We start from the raw sequence: 24,608 nt of genomic DNA, 5'->3' as shown, positions 1-24,608 counted from the left end.
AGGTTTTTCAATTGGAAGAAAAATTTTCTAAGCGGGGTCGCCCCTCGGCAGTGTTTGGCAAGCGCTCCGGGTGTATTTCTGCTATGAAAAGTTCTCAGTTCGGAGTCGGCATAAAATATGTAGGTCCCGTCCGGCCAATTTGTAGGGAAAATCAAGAGGAGCACGGTGCAAATTGGAAGAAGAGCTCGGCCTTAGATCTCTTCGGAGGTTATCGCGCCTTACATTTATTTATTTTTTATTTGTTATCCGTCTTGTATTTGTTTTCTTGCTTATTTCAGTTTATATCAGTTTTACACTAACAACATACACGTACGGTAAAAAAAATTGTTTCCTGTTACGGCGTTTCTACAGTCACTACACCTGCGTAACGAAACCTTTTTGTTATTGAGGTTAACATGGGTAATTCCTCAACTCATTATGTGGTATCTTAAGGCGACAAAGTTAGAAAGTTCCTAGCAGTTTTCGTAAAATCAACTATATTTCATATAAGTAATAGTTTTATTCATGAAGAAAAAATTGACATACATAATGAATTATCCCTAAGGAGATTCTGGACGAAATATATTGAATAGGTGACTTTATCCACTCGTTATAAAAGTGGACGACCACGAAGTACCACTGAACGCATTAATAGGAATATCGTCCGGATAGCTCTTCTGAATACATTTAAAACTATTCCAGAAACTTCCGCGAAGTTGAAGAATGGTATAAACAGAATAAAACCAGCTTCTTACCACAAAAATCCTTCCCTCCACTAAGTTGGTTCTGCGAAAAAAAATAGCTTTGGACCGACTGGGGACGAGTTATATTCTCTGATTAAAAAAATAAATTTATTCAGTTAAGTTTTGTAATGCGTGGTTAGCCACTAAAATACAAAAATATGGATTCACAGCTGCGTTCAGATTACCGTGCTCGATTAGCCCCTCAATTCTTGGTGAGATGCCGTCTTGAATGTATTAAAGCAACTCTCACGGGTTTTAATGCGTACCACACTATTATATACGGAGAATCCTTCATTCACTCTTGCCTTAACGCAGTTTTGACTCAATCATCCTGATTTTTGGGTCTTACCACGCATCGCGAACCTTAACTGAATAAAATTTATTTTGCACTCATAAGAGAATATGAATCATAGCCAATCGTTCCCAGTCCAATTTATGTTTTCGTAATACTAGCTAGCGTGCGGGATTGCTTTTTTGTGGTGGAAAACGGGGTTTTTTTTAGCCATGGGCCATCAAATTATTTTTCCTCAAGAGCCGCTGTAGAGTTGCGATTCCAATTTTCATATTTATACTATCTCAATGGCAATTTCTGCAGTAGTTTTAAATGTGTTCAGAAGATCTATCGTGATAATATCCTTATCATTGCGTTCAGCGCTATTCATATTTCGGGTTATTTGCGGTTTGTAGACATTTATATAAATTTCTTTCTTAAGGATAACACTATTACTTTTACTATATATCATTGCTTTTACGAAAACTGCTAGGGACTTACTAACTTTTTGGTCTTAACATGTCACCAAATAAGCTGAGGTATTATCAGTAGTGACCACGAGAACTAAAAACGTTCATTGTGTAGTGTAAGAGGAAAACAATCTTCGTTGGCTTTTCTTGACCGTAACTGTAGTTTGAGACATTATGTGTCAATGCTAACTTGTGTGTAACGTAGACTTTTTTGGAGTTTTCCGTAAATATACAAACAAAAAATATATTATTATTATTGGTTGAACGTCAGAAACTCGACTCATGTAAAAAAGGTAGTGGGCCTTAAATTCTACAAGAGATTCCCAAGAAAATGTTGTAATCATTGGGTCGTGTGGGCCGATTGAGTGTTAACTTTTTCATTCTTTTGTTCGGATCATCCTTTTCCAATTATGTTTTTGTGGAATCGCGGTATATATTTGGAATATTCGGGCCGCAGAAAACTGATTTCTTTCAGGATATTTTCACCAAAAATGTAGCAATAAAAGTTTATCACTTTTGTATTACACGTAAATACTGGCATAATAGAGCTGCTGAAAATATATTTTTTATTTATTTCTTACAGCTTATACTAAGCCCAACTTATACCTAAATATAGTAATTAAAATAAAATAAATGTAAGGTGCGATAACCGAGCCGAGCTTCTCTTTCAATTTGCGTCGTGTTCCTCTAGTTTTTTCCTACAAATTGGCTGGATGGGACCTACTTGTTTTATGCCGACTCCGAACGGCATCTGCAAGGCAGATGAGTTTTCACTGAGAGCCTTTCATGGAGAAACACACTCGGAGTGCTTGCCAAACACTGCCGAGGGGCGACCCCGCTTAGAAAAAATTTCTTCTAATTGAAAAAACTTGTCTCTAAAATTTTTGATGTAGCTTTTCTCGGGCGTGAACCCAGGATCTTCGGTGTGGTAGGCGGAGCACGCTACCATCACACCACGGCGGCCGCCGTTAAGTTATTTATATTAATCTATTCCCTGCTCAAATGGAGTGGGAGTTAGGTTAATGTATTTAAAGTGCGAAGGCAACATCTGAACGGCGATGCACTTTTTAGGTTGAGTGATGCGTTGCAGTATGAGCTTCGGGTACTTTTTGCATACGTGCAGGGCCGCAGAGAACCGAGCCGGGCCCCTGAGACGTTTCGCGTTTACGGGCCCCCCTAAAAAACAAACTCAACCCAATAAAAAAAATAACATAACATACATAAATTTTTCAATTCACATTGTCAGTTTTATTTCATATAAAATAAGATTTACTGGAGCACTTACATAAATGAAATGTTAGATTTCATTGTTTGATTTGCTTACATTAACTTTTTCTAAATATGTAGATTTTAAGAGCTTGAATCAGCGAAAGGAAAACCTTCCTGCTTTTTGGTCTGCGAATATGGAAATTACCGATTCAAAACTAATGCTGCGTGGACTCCAACGCCAATTAATTACTTCAACAGTAACACTTTCCAAAACACACAACTTTTCAAGATAGCCATTTTAAGATTTCAAGAGACACATTGTTTCGAGACATTAAAGTTTAAAATTGCGTACTTATTGTAATTTCTGGGTAGTAGGGTTATGGCGCGGCCATAAACAAACTCTGTGTCCATAAACAAAACTATACAAATATGAGTATAACTAAAAGTTAGAAAAAAAATTTCACTTTGAGCCTTTTGCTCCTAAATCCTTCATATATTGGGCGCGTAAAGCTGGAAATTAATTTTTATCTCAAGCCCCCAATTTTCCACGAATCATCAAGCATTTTTTACACAATATAGATGATGATGATTTTTTTTTTTGTATTTAACTGTAAAATCGTGATTTTTGAGTTGTGACACTCTCGAAATAAATGAGTGATGCATTCATTCATTTCATTTATTTAATAGATTCTTACCTTTAAATTTTATAAATCAGTGCTTAGTGTATGTCTTTAGAAGGCCCGTGAAGAATTACAACCGAAATTACATTCACAAATTAAAAAAATTACCAATAATTGCACCACTGACAAAAGAAATACGAAGCTTGCAACAACGCGAAACTGACCTATCTAAGCTTATCCACGATATACTCATATGTTTGCACAAATTTGCGCTTCGCAAAACAAGTCAAGTGTACTAATTTTTTCAAATTAACGCTCTAGTTTATTATCAGCCTGTATTTACAGATGCCGCTGGCTTTTACAAAAATTAAAAAGCAATACGACCAAACCGAGGGGCGCATAGTTATAGTCGAAATAAAATGTGATTTTAAGTTAGTTGAAGCATTTTTGACAGATAGCGCTTATAAAATTGTGTCAAAAACGTTTTTCTAACTTAAAATCACATTTTGACTATGACTATGCCCCATTGGATGCTTATGATTTTAGTTTAGTGATTTTCAATTTTAAAACAATTTTTTGTAGCAACAAAATATGTATGTATCTATGAAATCCTATTTAGAGTACGGTCAATACTGCTTTGCCTTGCCGGGCCCCAAAAACCTTCCGGGCCCCAGGGAAATTGCAGGTATAAAGGACAGGTATAAAGGAATCGAGATAGATATAAGGAGCGTTCCATCGAGTTATCGAGCTCTGGCTCACGATCAAATATCACTGGAACGATCTGGATCAACTTAATGAGAGCTGGTAGAACTAATATAAAACATGTTTTGCTGAAAATAAGAAGAAGAAACGTACACAGAAATTGAAGATACTGATAGAATTATTAACATTTAAATAGTTTCGTACGTAAACAAACCACTTATTTTCCTTACATTTTCCTGAAGTTGTTTACTCTTTCCGTGTTTTTGCTTTTAAATATGTCGAAATCATTTATGTATACACATATGTACACATATTTATTTCAGTGCTACCATGGTACAACTATATGGTTGGAGTAGGGATTGTCAGAAGGAGATGGCAAACTCAAAATGAAACCAAGCCATTGACAACATTTTCTTACTACACACAAAAGCTGCTAAGTTTTATGTTTTCATTCGATTACATTCGTCTAACACCAACACGCTGATTTTGACAGTCTGAACAAAAGTATGTTGTTGCTGCAGAGATGAGCCAACCATATAGTTGACCCATGAGTGCTATCAACTCAAAAGTGGTTAGCTGTCAAAAAATCTACTACAGAAAACGAAACGAACAGAACTGATATACGGATCACGCGTCATTGGAACGTAACTATAGACTTCCATATATCAAAATCATCAGTCTCGAAAAAAATTTGATTTAGCCATGTCCGTCCGCCTGTCCGTTAACACGATAACTTGAGTAAATATTGAGATATCTTCACCAAATTTAGGACACGAGCTTATCTGGACCCAGAATAGATTGGTATTGAAAATGAGCGAAATCGGATGATAACCACGCCCACTTTTTATATATATAACATTTTGGAAAACACAAAAACCCTGATTATTTAGTAAATAATACACCTAGAATTCTGAAATTTGACATGTGGACTGATATTGAGACTCTTGATAAAAATTTGAAAAAAAAATGTTAAAATGGGGGTGGCACCGCCCACTTATGATAAAATCAATTTTACAATTATTAATCATAAATAAAAAATCGTTAAAACATATCGTAAAAAATTCGCCAGAGAGGTTGCCTTTGAAGAAAAATTAACGAAATGGGTTAAGGACCACGCCCACTTTTATGTAAAAGATTTTTCAAAGGGGCGTGGACGAATAAGATAAGCTATATCTTTGCAAAAAATCGCTTTATATCAATGGTATTTCATTTCCCAAGTGGATTTATAACAATAAATGGGAAAAACTTCAAATTTTAAAAAATGGGCGTGGCACAGCCCCTTTTATGACTAGGCAATTTTCTATGTTTCGGCAGCCACAACTCGAAGAAAAAATAGCGGATCGTAATAACATTGGGTACACATATTTTCCTTATAGCACAAAATATTTCTACTAAAAATGGACGGGATCGGTTAAAGACCACGGCAACTTAGATATAAAAAAAGTTTAAAAGGGTCGTAGATTATAATAAGCTATAACTAAGCAAAAAATTGTTTTGAATCAATGATATTTCACTTATCAAGTTTTATTGCAAGAGGAAATAGGGAGAAATTTTTTTAAACGGCCGGTGCCACGTGTTATATAGAAAAGTAATTTCTCTGAAATGAAATGTGCAATTGAAGCTCAAGCTGAGTATATAATGTTCGGTTACAACCGAATTTATATACCTTTGCTTGTTTTTAAATTAACTAGAGCTCATCCATGGTTGAAATAAACACACAATAGGCGTAATTTTACCGTAAAAAAATATGTAGTTTGAGATTTTTGATAAGTGCTTCGTCGACTTCTTATCAGGAACCGACAAGCTATTGTTTTATTATCGGTTTATTATTAAAAGCGAATTATTATCTTCGAGATTTTGATTTATTATCAGCTTGCTATAAATTTGTTATTAGCTTGTCATTGTATTCTTATTGGTTTCTTAACGGCTTGCTAACGAAGGGCTAAATGGTTTTCGTCGGTTTTATATTGAAGTGTTGAAGGTATGAGTTTCATAAAAAATGGAAACATTTTTGAAAATAAAATCGAAAACTTTTCGATAATGCGCCGATAACAAATCTAAAGTTTTCCAAAAAATATTGATAAGAAACGGATAACTCGTCGATTAAAAATCGATTTAATAAAATTTAATTTAACAAAATTTTATTTTGTTTGATTTTATTCTTTATTTTATTGTCTTTTTTATTTTGTTTAATTTAGTTAATTCTTTTCATTATTTCCTTTATTTCTTTGTGTAATAATTATTTCGTATACATCTAACTCAATAGTATCCAAATATGTTACAACCAACAAAACCTAAGCACGTGCTCTGTTTTTGTGAAGACTTTGTTCATCTCATCAATAAAGCGCACTCAGCTTCACTACAAAAACGCGACATTAAAGTGACGAAGGAGCAAATCAAAACAAACTCTGTTTGTAAACAAAAATAGAGCTGCTTCTTTGATTCACGTGCATACGTTCGCACAAACAAACATATTGTAACGAATATTAGCAACACTAATGGGTACTGTCATCTCTAAGCCGATGCTAAGCAGTGGCGTGAATGCACATCAGTAATTCAATCATTATGTCTACACATATGTACGTACATGCAGCGGAGAAGTAACGCACAAACACATGCAGATATCTTATTTGAGATATGCAATTATAATTGTGGAAGTGTCTCTCACAAACACACGCGCATATGAGAGCTATACACGTACATCTGTAGTTATAATTATAACAGATAACCAACTAGTAGATTCTAGAGCAGAAGCGCCTAGAGGTTGCAACGAGGAAATCAAAGAGTATAAAAGGCAGCGACAGTAGAGGCGCTAGAATCAGTTTTAAGCATTCCATCTGTCGAGCAGTAGCAGTGTTATTTTTGAAAGTACTTTAATAAAGGCCATTTGCATTATTGAATAGTGGTGTTATTTATTCAACAGTTTAGTGATTCGAACGTTAGCAGAAGATTGCAAATACGGGGAATTGCAGTAAATTCTTTACAATAGGTGTCAGAAGAGGAATTGTTGAATAAATTCCGAAGATTGGGAATTAAACTTGGGCATGGCAAAGTTGAGTAAATTGAGGATCCAGCAACTGAAAAAGGAGTTGGATAACCGTGGATTGAATAAAACCGGCAATAAGTTCGAACTTCAAGCACGGCTACGAGAGGTAATGGAGTCGCAAGGAATTGATGTGGACGAGTATGTCTTTTATCCCGATGGGGACGAGACAACAACAACAATTGAAGAGAAAAACGAAACATCGCAGACAGTTACGAGCACAGACTTGAACATGATTTTGACTGCAATATCTGCACATACATCGACAGTAACATCAATGTCGTCGCAAATGTCAGAAATGTCGTCAGAAATAACATCGAAGATTGAAGCACAAGAAACGCGTATGTCAGAAATGTCGACACAGATTACATCCAAGATGGAAACTCAACTGGAAGAACAGAAAACATATATGGCATCCCAACTGGAAGAGCAAAAGACATATATGACATCCCAGTTGGCTGAGCAGTTGAAAGCACAGGAGGCCCACATATCCTCGCAGCTGGACCAGCTGCCGAAATCTTACAGACTACTCCAGGTACGAACGGAACAGTTATAACGCATTGATGGCTGCTGTAGAACGACGGTACGGAAGCGAACACAGGAAACAGATATATCAAATAGAATTGCAAAACCGTTACCAAAAAGCTAATGAGACTTTGCAAGAGTTTGCTTCGGATGTTGAAAGGTTGGCTCATTTGGCAAATGCGGGCGCACCCGTAGAGTACACCGAGAGGGTAAAATCCAGAGTTTTATAAATGGCATACGGGACGTAGAAACGAAGCGAGCGACATATGCAAACCCAAAACCCACATTCGCAGAAACGGTATCCCATGCACTGACTCAAGAAACAGCGTCGCTTTTGAATAAGCCCGCATACAAAGCTCATCGCGTGGAAGTGGAAAGGCTAGACTGGGTAGACACAATTTTGGAAGCATTAAAGGGTACGCAGCAGAAGAATAATGATGCAAATGTTTTAAGTGTGGAAAGCCAGGGCACATTGCGCGTTATTGCAACATCAACCCTAACAGTTCCAACAATGTGGGTGGTCGTAAACGCAGAGCTGAAGGAGATGAACAATTATCCAAGTCCACTCAATCGTTAAACTAAAGAGAGTCAGCCGCAAGGGGCGACAGCTGGCTCCCTCAATTGAATGCCCCATTATCTCTATCTCGCAAATTGGAAGAAGGTCAAGTAATCTTACTGTCGGAGGGCATGTGGATGGAAAGGAACGTTTACTGACTGTAGATACGGGTGCATCCCATTCCATCATTGGATCAGATTTAGTCAACAAGAAGATAAGACCATTGCTTGGAGCAAGATTACGTACAGCCACGGGAGAGGACACCCAGGTAATTGGAGAAGTAGCATGTGAAGTAGCAATTGGGAACATCATGGTACTACACAATTTTATAGTGGCAGAGATTGTTGATGAGATCATAATTGGAGTGGACTTCTTAATCGACCAAGGCATCAAAATCGATATGCAAAGCAAGACGATGAGATATAAGAACATGGATGTGCCACTTAATTTCGGATACGAGAGAGGCTACAGCATAAACGAGTGCTGGTGGAAGAGTCAGCAAATACCACCAAAATCCGAAGCAGCCATCTGGGCAAAGATTGATGGAGATTGTGGGACAAACAAATTGTGGGTTGTCGAAGCAGCAAACAAATCAGCACTAAACATACTTGTAGGAAAAACCCTTGCTATGACAAAACAAGATGGACATATTCCGGTAAGAGTACTCAGTGAGATCAAGTCACCACTCAATTTGACCAAAGGAGCTATTTTGGGAAGATGCCAAGAGGCTGAAGTAGTTATTAACTGTGAACAGCTCCAGGAACACGTTTCATCTAGTAATACTGATCTTTCAAATGACATCACGGCATGGACGCAGGGGCTAGAGGAAGCCTATCAGAGTAAGGCAAAACAGCTGCTCCTAAAGTAAGAAAACATATTTGACCAGGATGGTTCCAAACCAGGCCGCAACAATGTTGTGAAACATCAAATTGACACTGGAGACGCGAGGCCGATCCGTCAAGCACCACGTAGTGTTCCACTGGCGAAGCGGGAAGTTGTGAGTCAAATCATATAAGAAATGAGCGAAAGCGGCGGCATTGAACCATCAGCTAGTCCATGGAGCTCACCGGTAGTAATTGTAAAGAAGAAGGATGGAAATATGAGGTTTTGCGTGGACTACCGGGAGCTGAATGACGTTACGAAAAAGGATAGCAACCTATTGCCAAGAATTGACGACACTCTGGACTCACTCTCTGGTACGAAATTGTTTTCCACACTGGACTTGAAAAGTGGCTACTGGCAAGTGGGGGTGAAGGAGGAAGCCAAAGAGAAAACAGCCTTCAGCGTCGGAGATGGCCTTTGGCAATTTACAGTAATGCCCTTTGAACTATGTAATGCACCAGCTACTTTTGAGAGACTCATGGACCAGGTACTGAAAGGACTACATTGGAAAATATGCTTGGTGTACCTGGACGGCATCATCGTATTGTGCAAGAACTTTGATAAACATCTTAAGAACTTGGAGGAAGTTTTCCAGCGAATAGCTGGCGCTGGTCCCAAAAAGTGTTCGCTGTTTAAAAAGGAAGTAAATTATTTGGGTCACAAGGTAACGACAGAAGGCATCTGTACAGCGAATGAAAAGATAGAGGCAGTAAAGTATTGGCCAAGAGCAACTAAGAAAGTGTCAGCTAGAAGATACAGATCTGTCACATGTTATGCAAAGGCTCGAACGAAACGAAATACTAAACAGAGAGGAGATGTCAGCAGAGAGTCCCATTGCGAAGTCATATTGGGCACAGTGGAACAGTTTAGAATTGATATACGGTCGCTTGAATCGAATATGGGAGAGTGAGGATGGTCAATGCAAGACGAAACTGATAGTTGTTACCAGAAAGAGGATTCCCGACGTGCTCAGCGAGCTGCATAATGGTCCAAGCGGAGGTCATCTTGGAATCACGAAGACGCTCGAGAAGATTAAACAGATATTCTATTGGGTTGGTTGCCGTCAGTCGGTCACTGAGTGGATTGCGAACTGCGAGGTTTGCAGCTGAGCGAAAGGGCCCAAAACCCGAAGTCATGGCCAGATGAAGCAATATAACTCAGGTGCGCCATTTGAAAGAATCGCTATGGATGTCGCGGGTCCATTTCCTACTAGCAACTGCGGAAACAAATATGTACTGGTGGTTATGGATTATTTCAGCAAATGGCCAGAAGTATACCCATTCCCAAATCAAGAAGCGGAAACTGTAGCAGAAGTGTTTATAAACAATTGGGTTGCAAGGTATGGTGTATCAATGGAGTTACATTCTGACCAAGGCAGGAATTTCGAATCAGCTGTGTTCCAGGAAATGTGTAAATCATTGGGCATTCGAAAAACACGGACAATTCAGTCCGATGGTATGGTGGAACGATTCAATAGAACATTGGAGGAGCACTTAAGGAAAGTAGTGGACAAGTCCCATAAAGAGTGGGATACCCGCATACCATTATTCTTGATGGCTTACCGATCAGCAGTGCATGAGACAACGGGTCAAACCCCTGCAAAAATAATTTTTGGCAATACCTTAGACTGCCAGCTGATTTGAAGTTTGGGATAGATGCCGATGCGGAGAGAAATGTCAAGAAATCCACTGGTGATTTGGAAGAAGAGCTGAGAGAAATACACGACCTGATAAGGCAACGAACAAATATTATGAGTGACAAGATGAAAGCCAGACACGATAAAGCAATTAATTCTGATGGTTTTCAGGAAGGAGATTTGGTGCTGTTATACAACCCACAACGAAAAAAAGGTTTGTCCCCGAAATTGCAGTGTAATTGGGAAGTCCCATACAAAGTTGTAAAACGGATCAACGATGTAGTGTACCGCATACAAACCATCGGTAAACCACGAACCAAAATGAAAGTGGTCCATTTGGAAAGGCTGGCAGCGTTTAGATCGAGAGATTTGTCTGATCGGGACCATCAGACTTAGGTGGAGGGCAGTGTAACGAATATTAGCAACACTAAGGGGTACTGTCATCTCTAAGCCGATGCTAAGCAGTGGCGTGAATGCACATCAATAATTCACTCATTATGTCTACACATATGTACGTACACGCAGCGTAGAAGCAACGCACAAACACATGCACATGCAATTATAACCCTATAGGCGGAATAGCGCATCGGAAGCGCTTTAGCAGTCCTTCGTAGATGCAATGAAGCGCATCGTTTATGTAGCTCATTACGCCTCTTTTAACATTGGCATGTCATTGGAAATCGGCGCATCACTTTCTTACGAATGTTGCGCAGGTAGAACGCTTCACGAGTCGCGTGAAGGATGCGCCCTAAATAATCAACCAAAAATGCAGGAGTGATGCGCATCGATTAAGCGACTAATTATGCAGGAGTGATGCACACCGACTACGCAACTAGTACTGCGGCCTAGAGGCGCATCTTTTTTGGCATATAATAATGAGAGGCAGATGCGTATGGGGGTCCCCGTATTGGGCTAAATAGAATTCACAGGAAAGCGCTCAAGGAACTTTTTTATTTTTGACCTGCACTCACTTCTTAAAACTGCTTTTCTATTTACGATACGAAGTTGAATAAGAACAAGGATATGAATTGTTTAAATGAACATAAGTTTAGTGTATATTTAAATTCATTTTTAGTACATAAACCTTTAATTTCTTACGGTTAGCGAAGAATTTACGGTTGTCTTTTGTTTAATCAATAAAAAAAAATAGATTATTGAGATTTATAAGTATAAGAAATGGTGAAAATAAATACATATAAATAATTAAGTTTATGCTTCAAATTGTCGTTTTGTCTTTTCATTTTACATAAGTACACTGGAATTTATTAAATTACTTTATGTTAATGTACATTTATTTTTAATTTAAAAATGGAATAAATATGAATTAAGTTGACTTTCAGATGCCAAATAAATACTTCTAGTTTTAGTTTAGTTTACATATGTATGTATTACAAAAGGAAATATTACTGGTTGGATTTGCTTTTATACATTTTGTTTTTCGCGGATCGGACCCCCTTTCGCATTTCACTGTCAAATTTAGAAAAATCCATATCGGGACCATGAACTGCACCTGTTAAATGGAAGTAGAGTTTTAACGTTAAATACATATTTGTGGAAATTTATGCTTACGAAAAACAATCTCATTGAAAAACTTTAGCGATTTGATTGGAAATTTTTGATGACGACCATCCCAATTAATAAAAGGCAGAGTAGATTCAGCAAATAAGAAGGGAACAATTTTTCTTATTGGAGTAACTCCCACAGTAGTGCGTACGTATGCGACCTGAAATTATATTAAATACCTATTTAGCTAAAAGTTATGATATGAAGAGGTTAAAGTTGCGTAATACCAATTCATATCGAGAGTACTGTGATAAAATTTTGTCTGCAGACTTAATCTCTTCAATCGTTTTGAACGGAAGAATTGTTAAATTTGATGTGTTTGGTAAGACTCTCTTCATCAATTTTTCGATAACCACATCTTGGCTTGCCATCTTTTGTTTGATTGCTAATATCTCTGTTTTTAGTTCCTTTAGAAGTTCAAGCTGCTGAGACAAAATGGTTTTAATGTCTGCTATATCTGTTCTTTGATCATTCATGAAATTAGTTTGCTCCTCGTTGTGAAATTCTACGAAAAGAAGTATTCAATTTTAGAAAAAAAATCAAGTACTGAAAATAAATCGTAATTACTTAATTTCAACGAATGTATACTTACCAATTTTTGGGCATTTTGCTTGCAACTGGCTGTTCTCCTCTAAATTGCCGAGCATTTCTTTTTGCGCTGCCTTCGTTAAAAACCTTCTCTTCATGCCCTTCATTCTTGAAGCGGTCACCCTTTTTTAATAATAATGTAAAACTGATACAAAAACTGCTCTCTCTCCTATTGGCAAAAACATACATTTGCTGATTAAGTTTGTAATTGGAAATATTTCTTCATTATCACTGAGATTGCTAACATATGCAATCCCTAACGACGACATTGAATCCACAAAACCATTAATTTTTGCAGGCACACATGGTTTAAAGTAGCAATAACAATCGGGTGCGTCGATACTCAAAAAGAATTCGTTGAACTTGTAATTTGTATATAAAGGTGAATTTGAGTATGGAAACCTATGAGTAACTATATTTTTACCCATGCCGATTTTATTTTTAGTTGCTACTTCGTTTCGTTCATTGATTCTATTACAAATCTGTTGTAATATAGAGTTAGGCTTCCGGCAATCTTTTTTTAATACTTGAAGATAATTTTCATACCTATAGGCTGAAAAAGAATTTACATTTCCAAATAGCTGCACACAACTTGCAATATGAAGCAGATTATGCACATTATAGCTTATTTTGTTTTCGCAATAAATATATTGAAAATTATGAACAAATACTTCTAACATACTTTGCACACAGTCTAAAATGCTTGGCAGTTAGTAAATGAAATAAGCCTGTAATAAGCATGAAGTAGAAGGAAATGTGTGTACAACGTTTCCGATAGAAAGTTTTTAAACAGAACAGGGCCCACATATAAAACAATCAGCCTGAACTTTGTAGCCTTCCATCGGCATAAGTTATTGAAAGATCGAGGCATCCTTTGGAACTCCTTTGGAATACAGTTTCTCAAAGATACCAAAAGTTTATCCATATCGTCTTTTTTTTCTTTTGAAATCTTTTCACTGCATAGTTCATTATTCCATATTAAAAGCAGCATTTTTTTAACAACTCCCAGGTCAATTTGATGCATTACGTCTAAAGGGAACTGACTTATCATGTTAACATTTAACTTTTGTAGAATATGTTCATTGTTTATAAACATTTTTAGATGGAATTTTTTGTCCTTTCTCGTCTTGAAGTCATCGTCGGTTCTCAAGGGCCCAACTGTTACGCTATATGTCAAGCGTTTCTTTTTTTTCCCAGAACAATTAGAACATTCACTTTTTTGCATAGCCTGTTGTGTGCACTTGGAGCATCCAGTGGCAGAAGTATGACCTACAGTTCCGCTAACGAAAGCACGAGCGGGAGCATCGCATATAATTGCTCGTAGTCTAATAAAAACTGTAGAAGATCCCAGCTCAATGCCTCTTTCCTTTAAAATCAAAAACTCCTGCACAAAATCAAATAGGAAATCGTTAATATCTTCGGGTTTTTTTGCCCCATAATGAACTTGAGGAACTTTTATATAGGGGAAGACCATCGATACCAATGTCCAACTCTAAACTGTTTTGATCTAGAGGGACTTTCAACTGCAAACATTTTTAATGCCCTCCTCTATCCCATAATGAAAATATCCCCCAGGTTTTACTACACGCGTCTGAATAGATTGTTTTACAAAAAGACCACTTGTTGAATAAGGGACATTAAGACCGGATTTGTTTAACAAATGAAGCATATCTTCTGCAGCGATTCGTCTTATTTTATGGTTCACCATCCATTCCTTAAATCACGTGACAATATTGAATGGCGGTTCCATAACAAGCATCTCAAATTCTGCATTTTCCGGAACAATAATTTCACTGGCATCGGAATTTTCTTTATCTGTGCATAATTCAGGGCTATTTGTTGAATCTTCTGAGGCTTCCACATCTACGGTTTTGATACTATTCAATTCTTTGGCCACAAGTCGCTTGAAATGCCTTTTGCTATAGCCCAAAAACGCATAACTCATTTTACCTGTCTGATACAACTAGTTCTCTGCAAAATGAAAATTTCATTATACGTGGTGCAATGAGATTTATTCCATGCGGCACTTATAGAATGCACTTTGCTCACCTAGAAAAGGCCAAACTACGACGCAATGTGTGGTTTTTGATGCAAGGTGTGCTCTGCAAAAAGAATATTCAATACAAGAATTAAAATGCAAATTGGATCTATAGCAAAACGGATTCAACTGAAATTCACTCTACTCACCTCCAAAAAGATAAAAATATGATGAAAACCAAGCCAGCAAGAGTTTGTATTATTCTGGAAAGCTCCCACTTCTATATTTTTATATATACCAATCTGATTTTTAAGTTTTTGGCAAATTTCCAATTTTGTTTATATTTTCATAAACACCGCACATATTTTATTACAATACTTAGATTTATTTATCTATTTTTATTAATAAATTAAATCGCGACAAACACGCACGTGCAAAAAACTCAATCTTCGACTGCTGAACTCGAAATGAAAATAAAACAAAATGACAGAAACATATAAGAAAATTAGCGCTTGCTGATTTTCTGCATGTTAGGTAGCGAATACGGAGCACTTTGCTAAATGCCTATCTTTCAGCGTTTTTGGAAGTGAAAAGGTAGCGCATCAAAAATGAAGTTTAGAGAAGCGCATGAATAAATTCTGCTGGGAATGGTGGAAGTGTCGCTCACAAACACACGCGCATATGAGAGCTATACACGTACATCTGTAGTTATAATTATAACAGATAACCAACTAGTAGATTCTAGAACAGAAGCGCCTAGAAGATGCAACGAGGAAACCAAAAAGTATAAAAGGCAGCGACAGTAGAGGCGCTAGAATCAGTTTGATTTAAGCATTCCATCTGTCGGGCAGTAGCAGTGTTATTTTTGAAAGTACTTTAATAAAGGCCATTTTGCATTATTGAATAGTGGTGTTATTTATTCAACAGTTTAGTGATTCGAACGTTAGCAGAAGATTGCAAGTAAGGGGAATTGCAGTAAATTCGTTACAATATATATATATTGTATATTGCGCATGTACATTTGTACTTATTCTAGCGTACAAAACTAAGTTTGAGATATTTTTATCTTCTATCTTTATTATCTTCTAATATTAACATACATATATACACAAATCATATACAAATACACGTTTATTTACACACGTATATGCATATAAGTGAAGTGTTTGTGATTTTTTTTATTTATTCTTTTGGTTGTGTCAAACATTATAAAATTAAATTCCGCGTTTCGCGGATTTATATCATTTAAAGAACGTCCCGTTGTCCGTGCTTGATTCCATTTTTCAAAAAAAAAAAAAAACACAAACGCCGCCACCAATTTAAATTCCCCTTCTTTGGCACGAAGAGGAATTCCATCTTCGAACTTTTCGAACGTTCCCTGAGCGTACAAATAATTTATTCAGTCCTCAAAAACGCCCGAAACCGGAACAAAACCAACAGATGACCAAAAGAAGAAACGGTCAAGGAAAGGAAAACATCCCCCGCCCAAAATCCAAATCAGTTGACCCATCAGCGCAAAAGTTCATCGCGGAAAGTAGCACTCTCATGAGATACTGTGCAAAATTTAACGAGGCACCGATTCAAGATCACACTGAGTCGTATCTCATGATAAAGGACAAATCACTAGATGATTGTTGGGCACGGCTTCAATCTGTTTACGATCTGGTATTTTCGAAACCAGACGAAAGTTTCCCTGAAGGCTTCAAGAGTTTAGTACAAGGCAAGCAATGCACTTGTCTTGATACATATGAAGTGACAAAGGCAAAGATTGCCGATCAACTTTCGTTGATCAAAATGATGGCAACACCGAGTCCACCACCCCGCGTGGAACAACCCTCGGCTGAGGCAAATATTTACCTCAAAGTCCCAGCATGCGACACGGAAACCTTTTACGGTGGCTATTTCGTGATTTGCGTGATATATTCACAGCGGCGTACATTAACCACTCAAGGCTCTCCGTTGCTCAGAAAGTGTACTATCTCCGGTACAAAACGCAAGGCAAAGCTGGCTCCATCGTCAAGCAATATCCGTTGAGCGATGATAACGTTGACCTTGCCTGGGAAGCTTTACGGTTACGATACGAAAACAAGCGTATCCTGGTTGACAACCAGATCAAATCCTTACTGACTCTTGCTACTATTCAATCCGAAAACAGTGAGCAACTTCAGAGATTGCAAAATACAATCAACAACTGCCTATCAGTCCTTCACTCACAAGGAGTTACGACAGACAGTTGGGATCCAATTCTAGTGTACATTTGTTCATCAAAACTTCCCGCAACAACCCTGTCACTTTGAGGACAATCTCTCTATTCGCGAAGACGAACGACTTTCTCACCTCGAGATATCAAGTTGTTGAAAGGGTCAATAGGCTTCAACCAAGCCAAAGCAAACAAAAGCTAGTCTCTCATCAGAATTCTGCGCAAAACAGGTCCTTCAACAGGACGCAAACCCTTGTGGCAGAATCTAAAAGGGAAACTTGCTAATGGTGTAACTCCCCGCACCTTATTAGATTCTGTCCACAATTTAAACAAATGTCTGTGCAAAACCGGACACAATTCGTACAACAAGCTAAGCTGTGTACAAACTGCCTTAGCAGCACTCACACCATCAATGAGTGCACGAGCAAGTGGTCATGTTCGACATATCATCAACGGCATCACACGGTCCACAAGCTCCCCGTTCCACCCCGCGAACGAATGCATCAAACGTGCAGCACACAACTGCTGAGTCAACATTTCCCGTTCGACAAACGCAGAATAGCTCCGATTCTAGCGAGCTACCGCGTTGTTCAAAACACCCACCGGTTCAATCATTGCATGATAACCAAATTCTCCTTCCTACTGCTATGGAACTGAGGGCCCTTATCGATCAGGGCTCGGAAAGAACTTACATTTCCTCGAAAGTTCAACAACGGTTGAAACTTCCATTCGAACATTCAAAGTTCAAAATCTCTGGTATGGGTGGACAAGTCGTACAAAAGTCCTCCAAACTTTGTCCTTTGACACTGGTTGCGTCCAAGGCCATGAAAAGGATAAAGGCTAATGCCATTGTGTTGCCGCAACTTACAAAGAATCTGCCAACATCCACCATCAGTCGCAAAATCTGGGAGCAGTTCAAACTCCTTGAGCTCGCTGATCCCAGTTGCCACATACCAGGTCAGACTGATATGGTCATTTGCAGCGACATACTTCCACAAATTCTGCTGGAAGGTATAAAAAAGGTGTGCGGTAGCATACTTGCTCAACAAACCACTTTTGGTTGGATTCTCAGTGGTCCAATAACTGAAAATGTTGTGTCATTCTCGACACAAGTACAAGTATCAAACAAGACACTCAGTTCTCAACTGAGAAAATTTTGGGAAGAGGAGGAAATTCAACAACCTCCAAAGATATCCCCCGAGGATCAAGCGTGTGAGCAGATATATGCAACAACCACGCCACGTGCACCAAACGGTCGATACATTGTGCGACTTCTATTCAAGGAAGAGTTTCCTGAAAAACTCTCTCTCGGCAAATCCCGCCCGGCTGCTCTGCAGCAGTTTTTCAGTATGGAGCGAACACTTCAAAAAAGGGGGGAGTTAGGTACAACGTACAACAATGTGTTGCAAGAATATCTCGATCTTGATCACATGGAATCTACCGACCCATGCGAAATAACTTCGAATGGCAAGGTCTTCTCATTCTACTTGCTACATCATGCGGTAGTCAACCAGATAAGGTCGCCACCAAAGTTCGTGTGGTTTTCAACGCCTCTAAAAAATCTGGCTCAGGCAAACCCTGAATGACGTTTTATACAACTCTCCAACCAGATCTCATGCTACTAATCCTACAGTGGCGCACGCATAAGTATGTGTTCAATGGAGGCATTGAAAAAATGTACCGTCAGATCCTCATACACGAGGACGATAAAGATTTTCAGCGAATCCTATTTCGCAAATCAACCAACTCAACTGTTAGCGATTTCAACCTAAAAATGGTTACATTCGGCGTCAATTGTGCACCATATCTCGCTATTCGTACGTTGCATCAACTATCCGATGACACGAAAGCGACATTCCCCTTGGCTACAACAATTCTCAAGACGCAAACGTATGTCGATGACATCTCAGAAAGTCACACCATCGATAACGCCACTGAATCGCTCGTTCAAGTTATAAAAGCCCTTAAATCAGCTGGTTTCATATTAAAGAAATTAACGGCTAATCACCCAGCCATATTAGAACAGTTTCCGAAGGAGGCTCTTCTAGGCTCCAACTTCTTGAAATTTGAGAGCACTTCCAATACCAAAACTCTTGGCATTCGATGGAACGCGCTCACTGAAACATTTTTATACACTATTCTGCCGGAATACACCCAAAATGCGGTCACAAAGCGACAAATTTTATCTTCTGTTGCAAAACTTTTTGACCCGGCAGGATGGCTGTCGCCAGCCCGCAACATTATCAAAATTACAACATTTCGCAGAAAATCTGCCAGCCATTTGCCACATCGAAATCTCTCGATGGGTTAATGTCGTTCCAGGGCAAGACACCAAAATCCACGGGTTCTGTGATGCCTCGGAAAGAGCATATTGCGCAGCGATTTACATCCGCACACATGTGGGCAACCAAATAAAATCTTCTCTTTTGGTTGCGAAAGCCAAAGTTGCCCCCATAAAAACTGTACGCTTACCCCGCTTACTATGTGGTGCAGTCCTACTCGCCAAACTGGCTTCAACTGTTCGAAAACAGCTCGACTTAGCATGCAATACATTCTTATGGTCAGATTCTGAAATTGTACTAGCTTGGCTAGAAAAATCTCCATCGACCTGGAAGACTTATGTGGCCAACCGTACCTCTCAAATTCGAGAATATCTTCCTAGCGGCACCTGGCGCCATGTATATAGCCAAGACAACCCTGGTGATCTTGGCACACGTGGTTGCAAGCCGTATGATTTGATAGGCTCTTCACTTTGGTGGCACGGACTACAATGGCTTTCTTCGGCATGGCCAAAGCCGAAAGCAGGTAGCGCTTCTCCACCCGAGAAACGCAGAGTCCAAGTATATCACGCATTCGGGGAAGAGGACGATAGGTTTCAACGTTTCTCCTCATACTCTCGACCTCTCCGTGTGATTGCATACGTGTTCCGCTTTGTGAACAATGCCTGTAACAAATCCAAATCGGTGGCAACAACACATAATACCCATCTGACCCACAAAGTGTTGCAACATGCGAAAACGCGGCTTGTGGCAATGGCACAATCTCGCCATTTCGGGGCGGAAGAGAGCGCCCTACAAAACAAGATGCCAATTAGCAAAAATTTCTTCTGGCTCTTAACCCCTTTCTTGATGGAGACGGACTCCTACGTATCGGTGGCAGATTGGAACATTCTACAGTACATTACAACGAGAATCATCCAGTAATGCTTCCTCCGGATTCAAGGCTATGCCAGTTGTATCTAGAGTTTTTCCACCGCCTGCTTCTTCATGCAGAAATACGGTTAATGCTCCAAATGGGTAGGCAAGAGTACTACGTACCAAAACTAAAGCCTCTTATTAAGAAATGCCTTTTCCAATGCAAATCGTGCACGCTTTTCAAACAGAAAACGCGCATGCAAATAATGGCAGCGCTACCACCTGAGAGCTGCAATTTCTCACTCCCCTTTTCCACAACAGGAGTAGGTTTTGCAGGTCCATTCCAAATAAAAGCATCGGTTCTGAGGTCGACCTCGATCATAAAAGGGTACGTGGCTGTACTCGTCTGTTTTTCCACAAAGGCAGTACACCTCGAGCTATGCTCGAACCTTACCACCGACGCCTTTCGAGCAAAATTCGCCCGATTCGTTCGCAGACGAGGTTATCCCTCATAAATGATGAGCGACAATGGTAAAACGTTCATTGGTGCTGAATGCGCACTCGAACGCGACTTCGTTAAATTTCTTAACGAATGCTCCGCGGACATTGTGCAGAAATATGCCCCAGGGAATAAACTGGCAGTATATTCCACCCAGTGCCCCTCATATGGGCGGCTTGTGGGTATACGCAGTAAAAAGTTTTAAAACCCACTTCAAAAAAACTGCTGCATACCACAACTTTACATTCGAAGAATTCACGACGTTGTTGGTGCGTATTGAAGCAGTTCTAAATTCGAGGCCTCTAACCTCACTATCCCAGGACACAGCTGACTTCACAGCGCTTACTTCGGGTCCCGAGGGTCGTGCAAAATTTGCGGCCTGGCACATCACACCTTCCTACACGAGGGGCCGAAAGGTCGACGCGGCCAGCACAAAGCCCCCGCACAGAGGGAGCGAAACACCCAACCGTCGAGGAAGCCGAAACCCAAGAAAAACCAACGCGGAGAGAGGGAACTAACCTGCGCCTGTAGGGCCCAAAAGGCGCGCCCTGCAAACAAAACAGCGGAAACCCCCAAACATGCAAAGACAGCCAAGCGCACGATCGCGCGCACCCACAAGGCAAACAAGGCCTACTACCATCCGCCCCTTGCAGGAGCTGAAGAAGGTGCTTACAAGCACCTCCCTGCAGGGCGGGCAGGATGTTTAAGCCGCCTTCATAAATATTTAGATGGCGTCCGTATATTCGGATGCGCAGCCGTGCGCGGCGAAGTGGAAGGCACCAACGAACGACCACTGCCATCAACGGTATTTGGAACGGCCAGTCAATTACTAATAGCCGGCAACCGCGGACGCGCTCACTACTTTGCATATCTTTTATATATGAATTGAAAGTTATCCTTTTATATATTTGCATATCAAAAGTGTGTTATTAAAAGTTAAACTGTGTAAAGTGAATTTTGAAAATTATAACGTTTAAGGAAAAAAACTAAACAAACATCTCTTTATTTGTGTAGCGAAGAAAGACCAAGTGAGTATTCACTTTATTAAATATGTATATTAATATATATAAATATATTTTTATTATTATTGTAAACTTTTTCTTCTTGAGGTTTAGAAAAATATTTTACATTTAATAACGTTGAATTTTAAACGTTATTTTAAAAATTTTGATATTATATTTTAATTATGCTTCGCACACCACCAAACGACAGAAATACATCTACACCAACACATCAGGTTAACGATTCACTTATTGATTTAGAAGGTGCTTCTTCCCAAAATGACATAATAAATCCATACGCGAATCAAAACAATAACGAAATTTTTTCCACTTCAGTGAAACTTCCTAAGTTTTGGACAAGTTGTCCTGAAGCATGGTTAATACATGCTGAAATGCAGTTTAATACTAAAAAAATTACTCAAGAAACAACTAAATACGAGTATATTATTACAGCATTACCTCAGGAAGTCATAATGACCATTTTAGCTTTTATTCAAAATCCACCAGAAACAAATAAATATTCTGCATTAAAAAAATTTTGATTGAAAAACATTCCTTAAGTGAGAATGCGAAGTTAGATAAAGTGTTGTCCGATTCTGAAATGGGTGATTGTAAACCTTCGGAATTTTACCGATCTCTGGTTCTAATTTCAGCCAAGAAATTTTAAAGAAACTTTTGATGCGAAAATTACCTAAAAACTTGAATGAAATTTTAACAAGTTCGAATTCCAATGACATAAATGATTTAACTAAATTAGCTGATAATGTTTGGGAAGTTATCACTAAAAATGAAATTGCTTTGATAAACAGTTCTCAAAATTCAAAAGAAGAAAATTCTGTTATTACTAATTTGGTTAAGAGAACATCTTTAATTTGTGAAAATTTTCAAACATTTATTTGGAATTAAGTAAAATTAGTCAGAGTTATTCAAGCTGACGTTCAACAAGTAGTTTTAGAAGTCCTGTTAGATATCGTTCGAAATCTCGTGATAATTCCAGCTGGTTATGTAGATATCATTATTCGGAAATAAAGCTAGGAGATGTGAAGAACCGTGTGCGTTTGTGAAAAATAGTAATCCAACAAACTAAAATGTTCCTTTGTTGCAACGACAAATAACGGAATCTCAGAAGTATCAACTCGTCGCTTATTTATATTTGACAAAGAAAACAAATTACAGTTTTTGCGGGCAGAAATTTCAGTGCTTCCAGTTTCAAAATTCTCGTGTACAAAAAAATCATCAGATATTGTCTTAACAGCAGCTAATGGTTCAACGATTTTTTACATATGGAAAAAAACTTGTAAATGTTATTTTAGGTTTAAGGCGAGAATTTCGTTTTGTGTTTTTGATCGCTGCTATAGCGGAACCGATTATAGGTGCAGATTTTTATGCAAATATGGGCTTCTCATTGATATTAAAAAAAAAAGTTTAGTAGATCCATTAAAAAATGTATCAGTTAACACAATTTCGTACTTTTGTAATGTCTCTCTTCCAAAAATTTTTCGGTAGAAGATCAAGACAAAAAATTGTTGAAACAATTTCCTTCCCTTATAGCAGAACCAAATTATTTGAAACCAGTTAAACATACCACAGTTCACAGACTTGTTACAGAAGGCAATCTTCCTTTCCCAAAGCCCAAACGTCTAGACCCAATCAAATTAAAACTGGAATTTGTAGACTATCAAATTCCTCTGTAGCATCACCACTTCATTTAGTACCAAAAAAGAGAGTAACTATTGGCGTCCCTGTGGTGATTTTAGAAGACAATGCTGTTACTGTTCCTGACCGCTATCCTTTACCATATATTCAGGATTTTAATATGAATCTAAGAAATAAAAAGATATTTTCAAAGTTAGATCTTGTTGAAGCGTATCACCAAATACCAATGGCAGAAGAAGATATTTATAAAACGTCGATTACTACTCCTTTTGGCATGTTTGAGTTCATTCGAATACCTTTCGGCTTGAGGAACTCAGCACAAACTTTTCAAAGATTCATCAATGAAGTTGTAAGTGAATTGGATTTGGTTTTCACGTCCATTGATGATCTTTTAGTTGCAAATAAGAGTGAAGGGCAACATTTTAAAGATCTCCGTATACTTTTTGAACGTTTGTCTCAATATGGTTTAATGTTAAACCAAATAAATACATTTTTAGTGTTACTTAATTGTGTTTTTTTAACGAGGTATGTAATTCAAATATCCTTTTAGGTATATTCTTTATTTTCAACGATTCATATGAAAACACAATAAGGATTTCAGGGTTTTGTGCAAACGGTCTAGCATCATTTTTTCGTTTTCAATTTTTTCTTTGCATATTTTGTTTTCTTTTGATGTTTATTTGCTATACAAAATTGAAAAAATGAACTACGGGTTTTTATGTTACGTATTTGCCATGACGTAGCAAATGCATAACCGTGTATTTTGTTAATTTAAAATGAAAAAAGTTGCTCACTGTACGTAGCTTATATTTGCTAAGGCAACGTTTCCAACGTCAAATATAGAGTTATGAGCTTTTGAAAACGTTCGTTGAAGTACAAATATTTGGTTGTTAGACGTGGTCAAAGTAAATATTCCGCCAAATTTTAATAGATTTATTACAACCATAGACGTATAAATACATAATTGACTACGGCTTTTCAGGAAATTTTTCCCTGCGGTTCTGAGGGAATACTCGACTAGTCCTATAACTTAATGTATGTCTCACAAAAAGTATATTCAATTGTTTCATTTATTTTATTTAAAATTGATTCAAAGCGACATCAGGGCGGCCAAGGCGACAGCTGTTTCGATTATATTTTGTAAATCTCTTTAGAGCCTTTTCTCCCGGGTGTGGGATTGAAACCCGCACTCCTGCCATGATCGGTATGTTGAAAAACACTCTTGACCAACGCCACGTCATGTTTTATTTATGATATACTATGTGAACGGTAGGCAATAAAAATGGATGTATTATAAGACTGAATAAAAGAGAAACTTATAAATAGGGACGGAAAATAATAATTATTTTTTTT

General features: G+C 38.3%; 2 protein-coding genes across 2 annotated transcripts in view; both read right to left on the bottom strand.

The window, feature by feature from the left end:
* Window positions 1-24,608, bottom strand: part of LOC137244431 (putative leucine-rich repeat-containing protein DDB_G0290503) — a 242,858-nt gene that overhangs the window by 5,751 nt on the left and 212,499 nt on the right. The gene's annotated exons all lie outside the window — the stretch shown is intronic.
* On the bottom strand, window positions 11,976-13,568 carry LOC137246699 (uncharacterized). Its single transcript, XM_067777712.1, has 4 exons — window positions 12,792-13,568; window positions 12,427-12,704; window positions 12,206-12,359; window positions 11,976-12,146 (listed from the first exon to the last, which is right to left on the bottom strand). Exons 1-4 carry the CDS (start codon window positions 12,892-12,894, stop codon window positions 12,040-12,042), a joined length of 642 nt encoding a protein of 213 aa, XP_067633813.1. The 5' UTR covers window positions 12,895-13,568; the 3' UTR covers window positions 11,976-12,039.

This window comes from Eurosta solidaginis, chromosome 3, assembly GCF_040869045.1.
Source record: "Eurosta solidaginis isolate ZX-2024a chromosome 3, ASM4086904v1, whole genome shotgun sequence".
NCBI lineage: Eukaryota > Metazoa > Arthropoda > Insecta > Diptera > Tephritidae > Eurosta > Eurosta solidaginis.
This window is presented reverse-complemented; position numbering and strand designations above follow the sequence as displayed.

Bases quoted from the DNA above. Each gene is read 5' to 3' on its own strand.
- LOC137246699 (XM_067777712.1), bottom strand. From the start codon at position 12,894: ATGAAGGGCATGAAGAGAAGGTTTTTAACGAAGGCAGCGCAAAAAGAA. The intron at 12,705-12,791 runs GTAAGTATACAT...TTCTTTTCGTAG, and splicing joins AGCAAAATGCCCAAAAATTG to AATTTCACAACGAGGAGCAA. The intron at 12,147-12,205 runs GTAAGCATAAAT...TCCATTTAACAG, and splicing joins TTTCAATGAGATTGTTTTTC to GTGCAGTTCATGGTCCCGAT.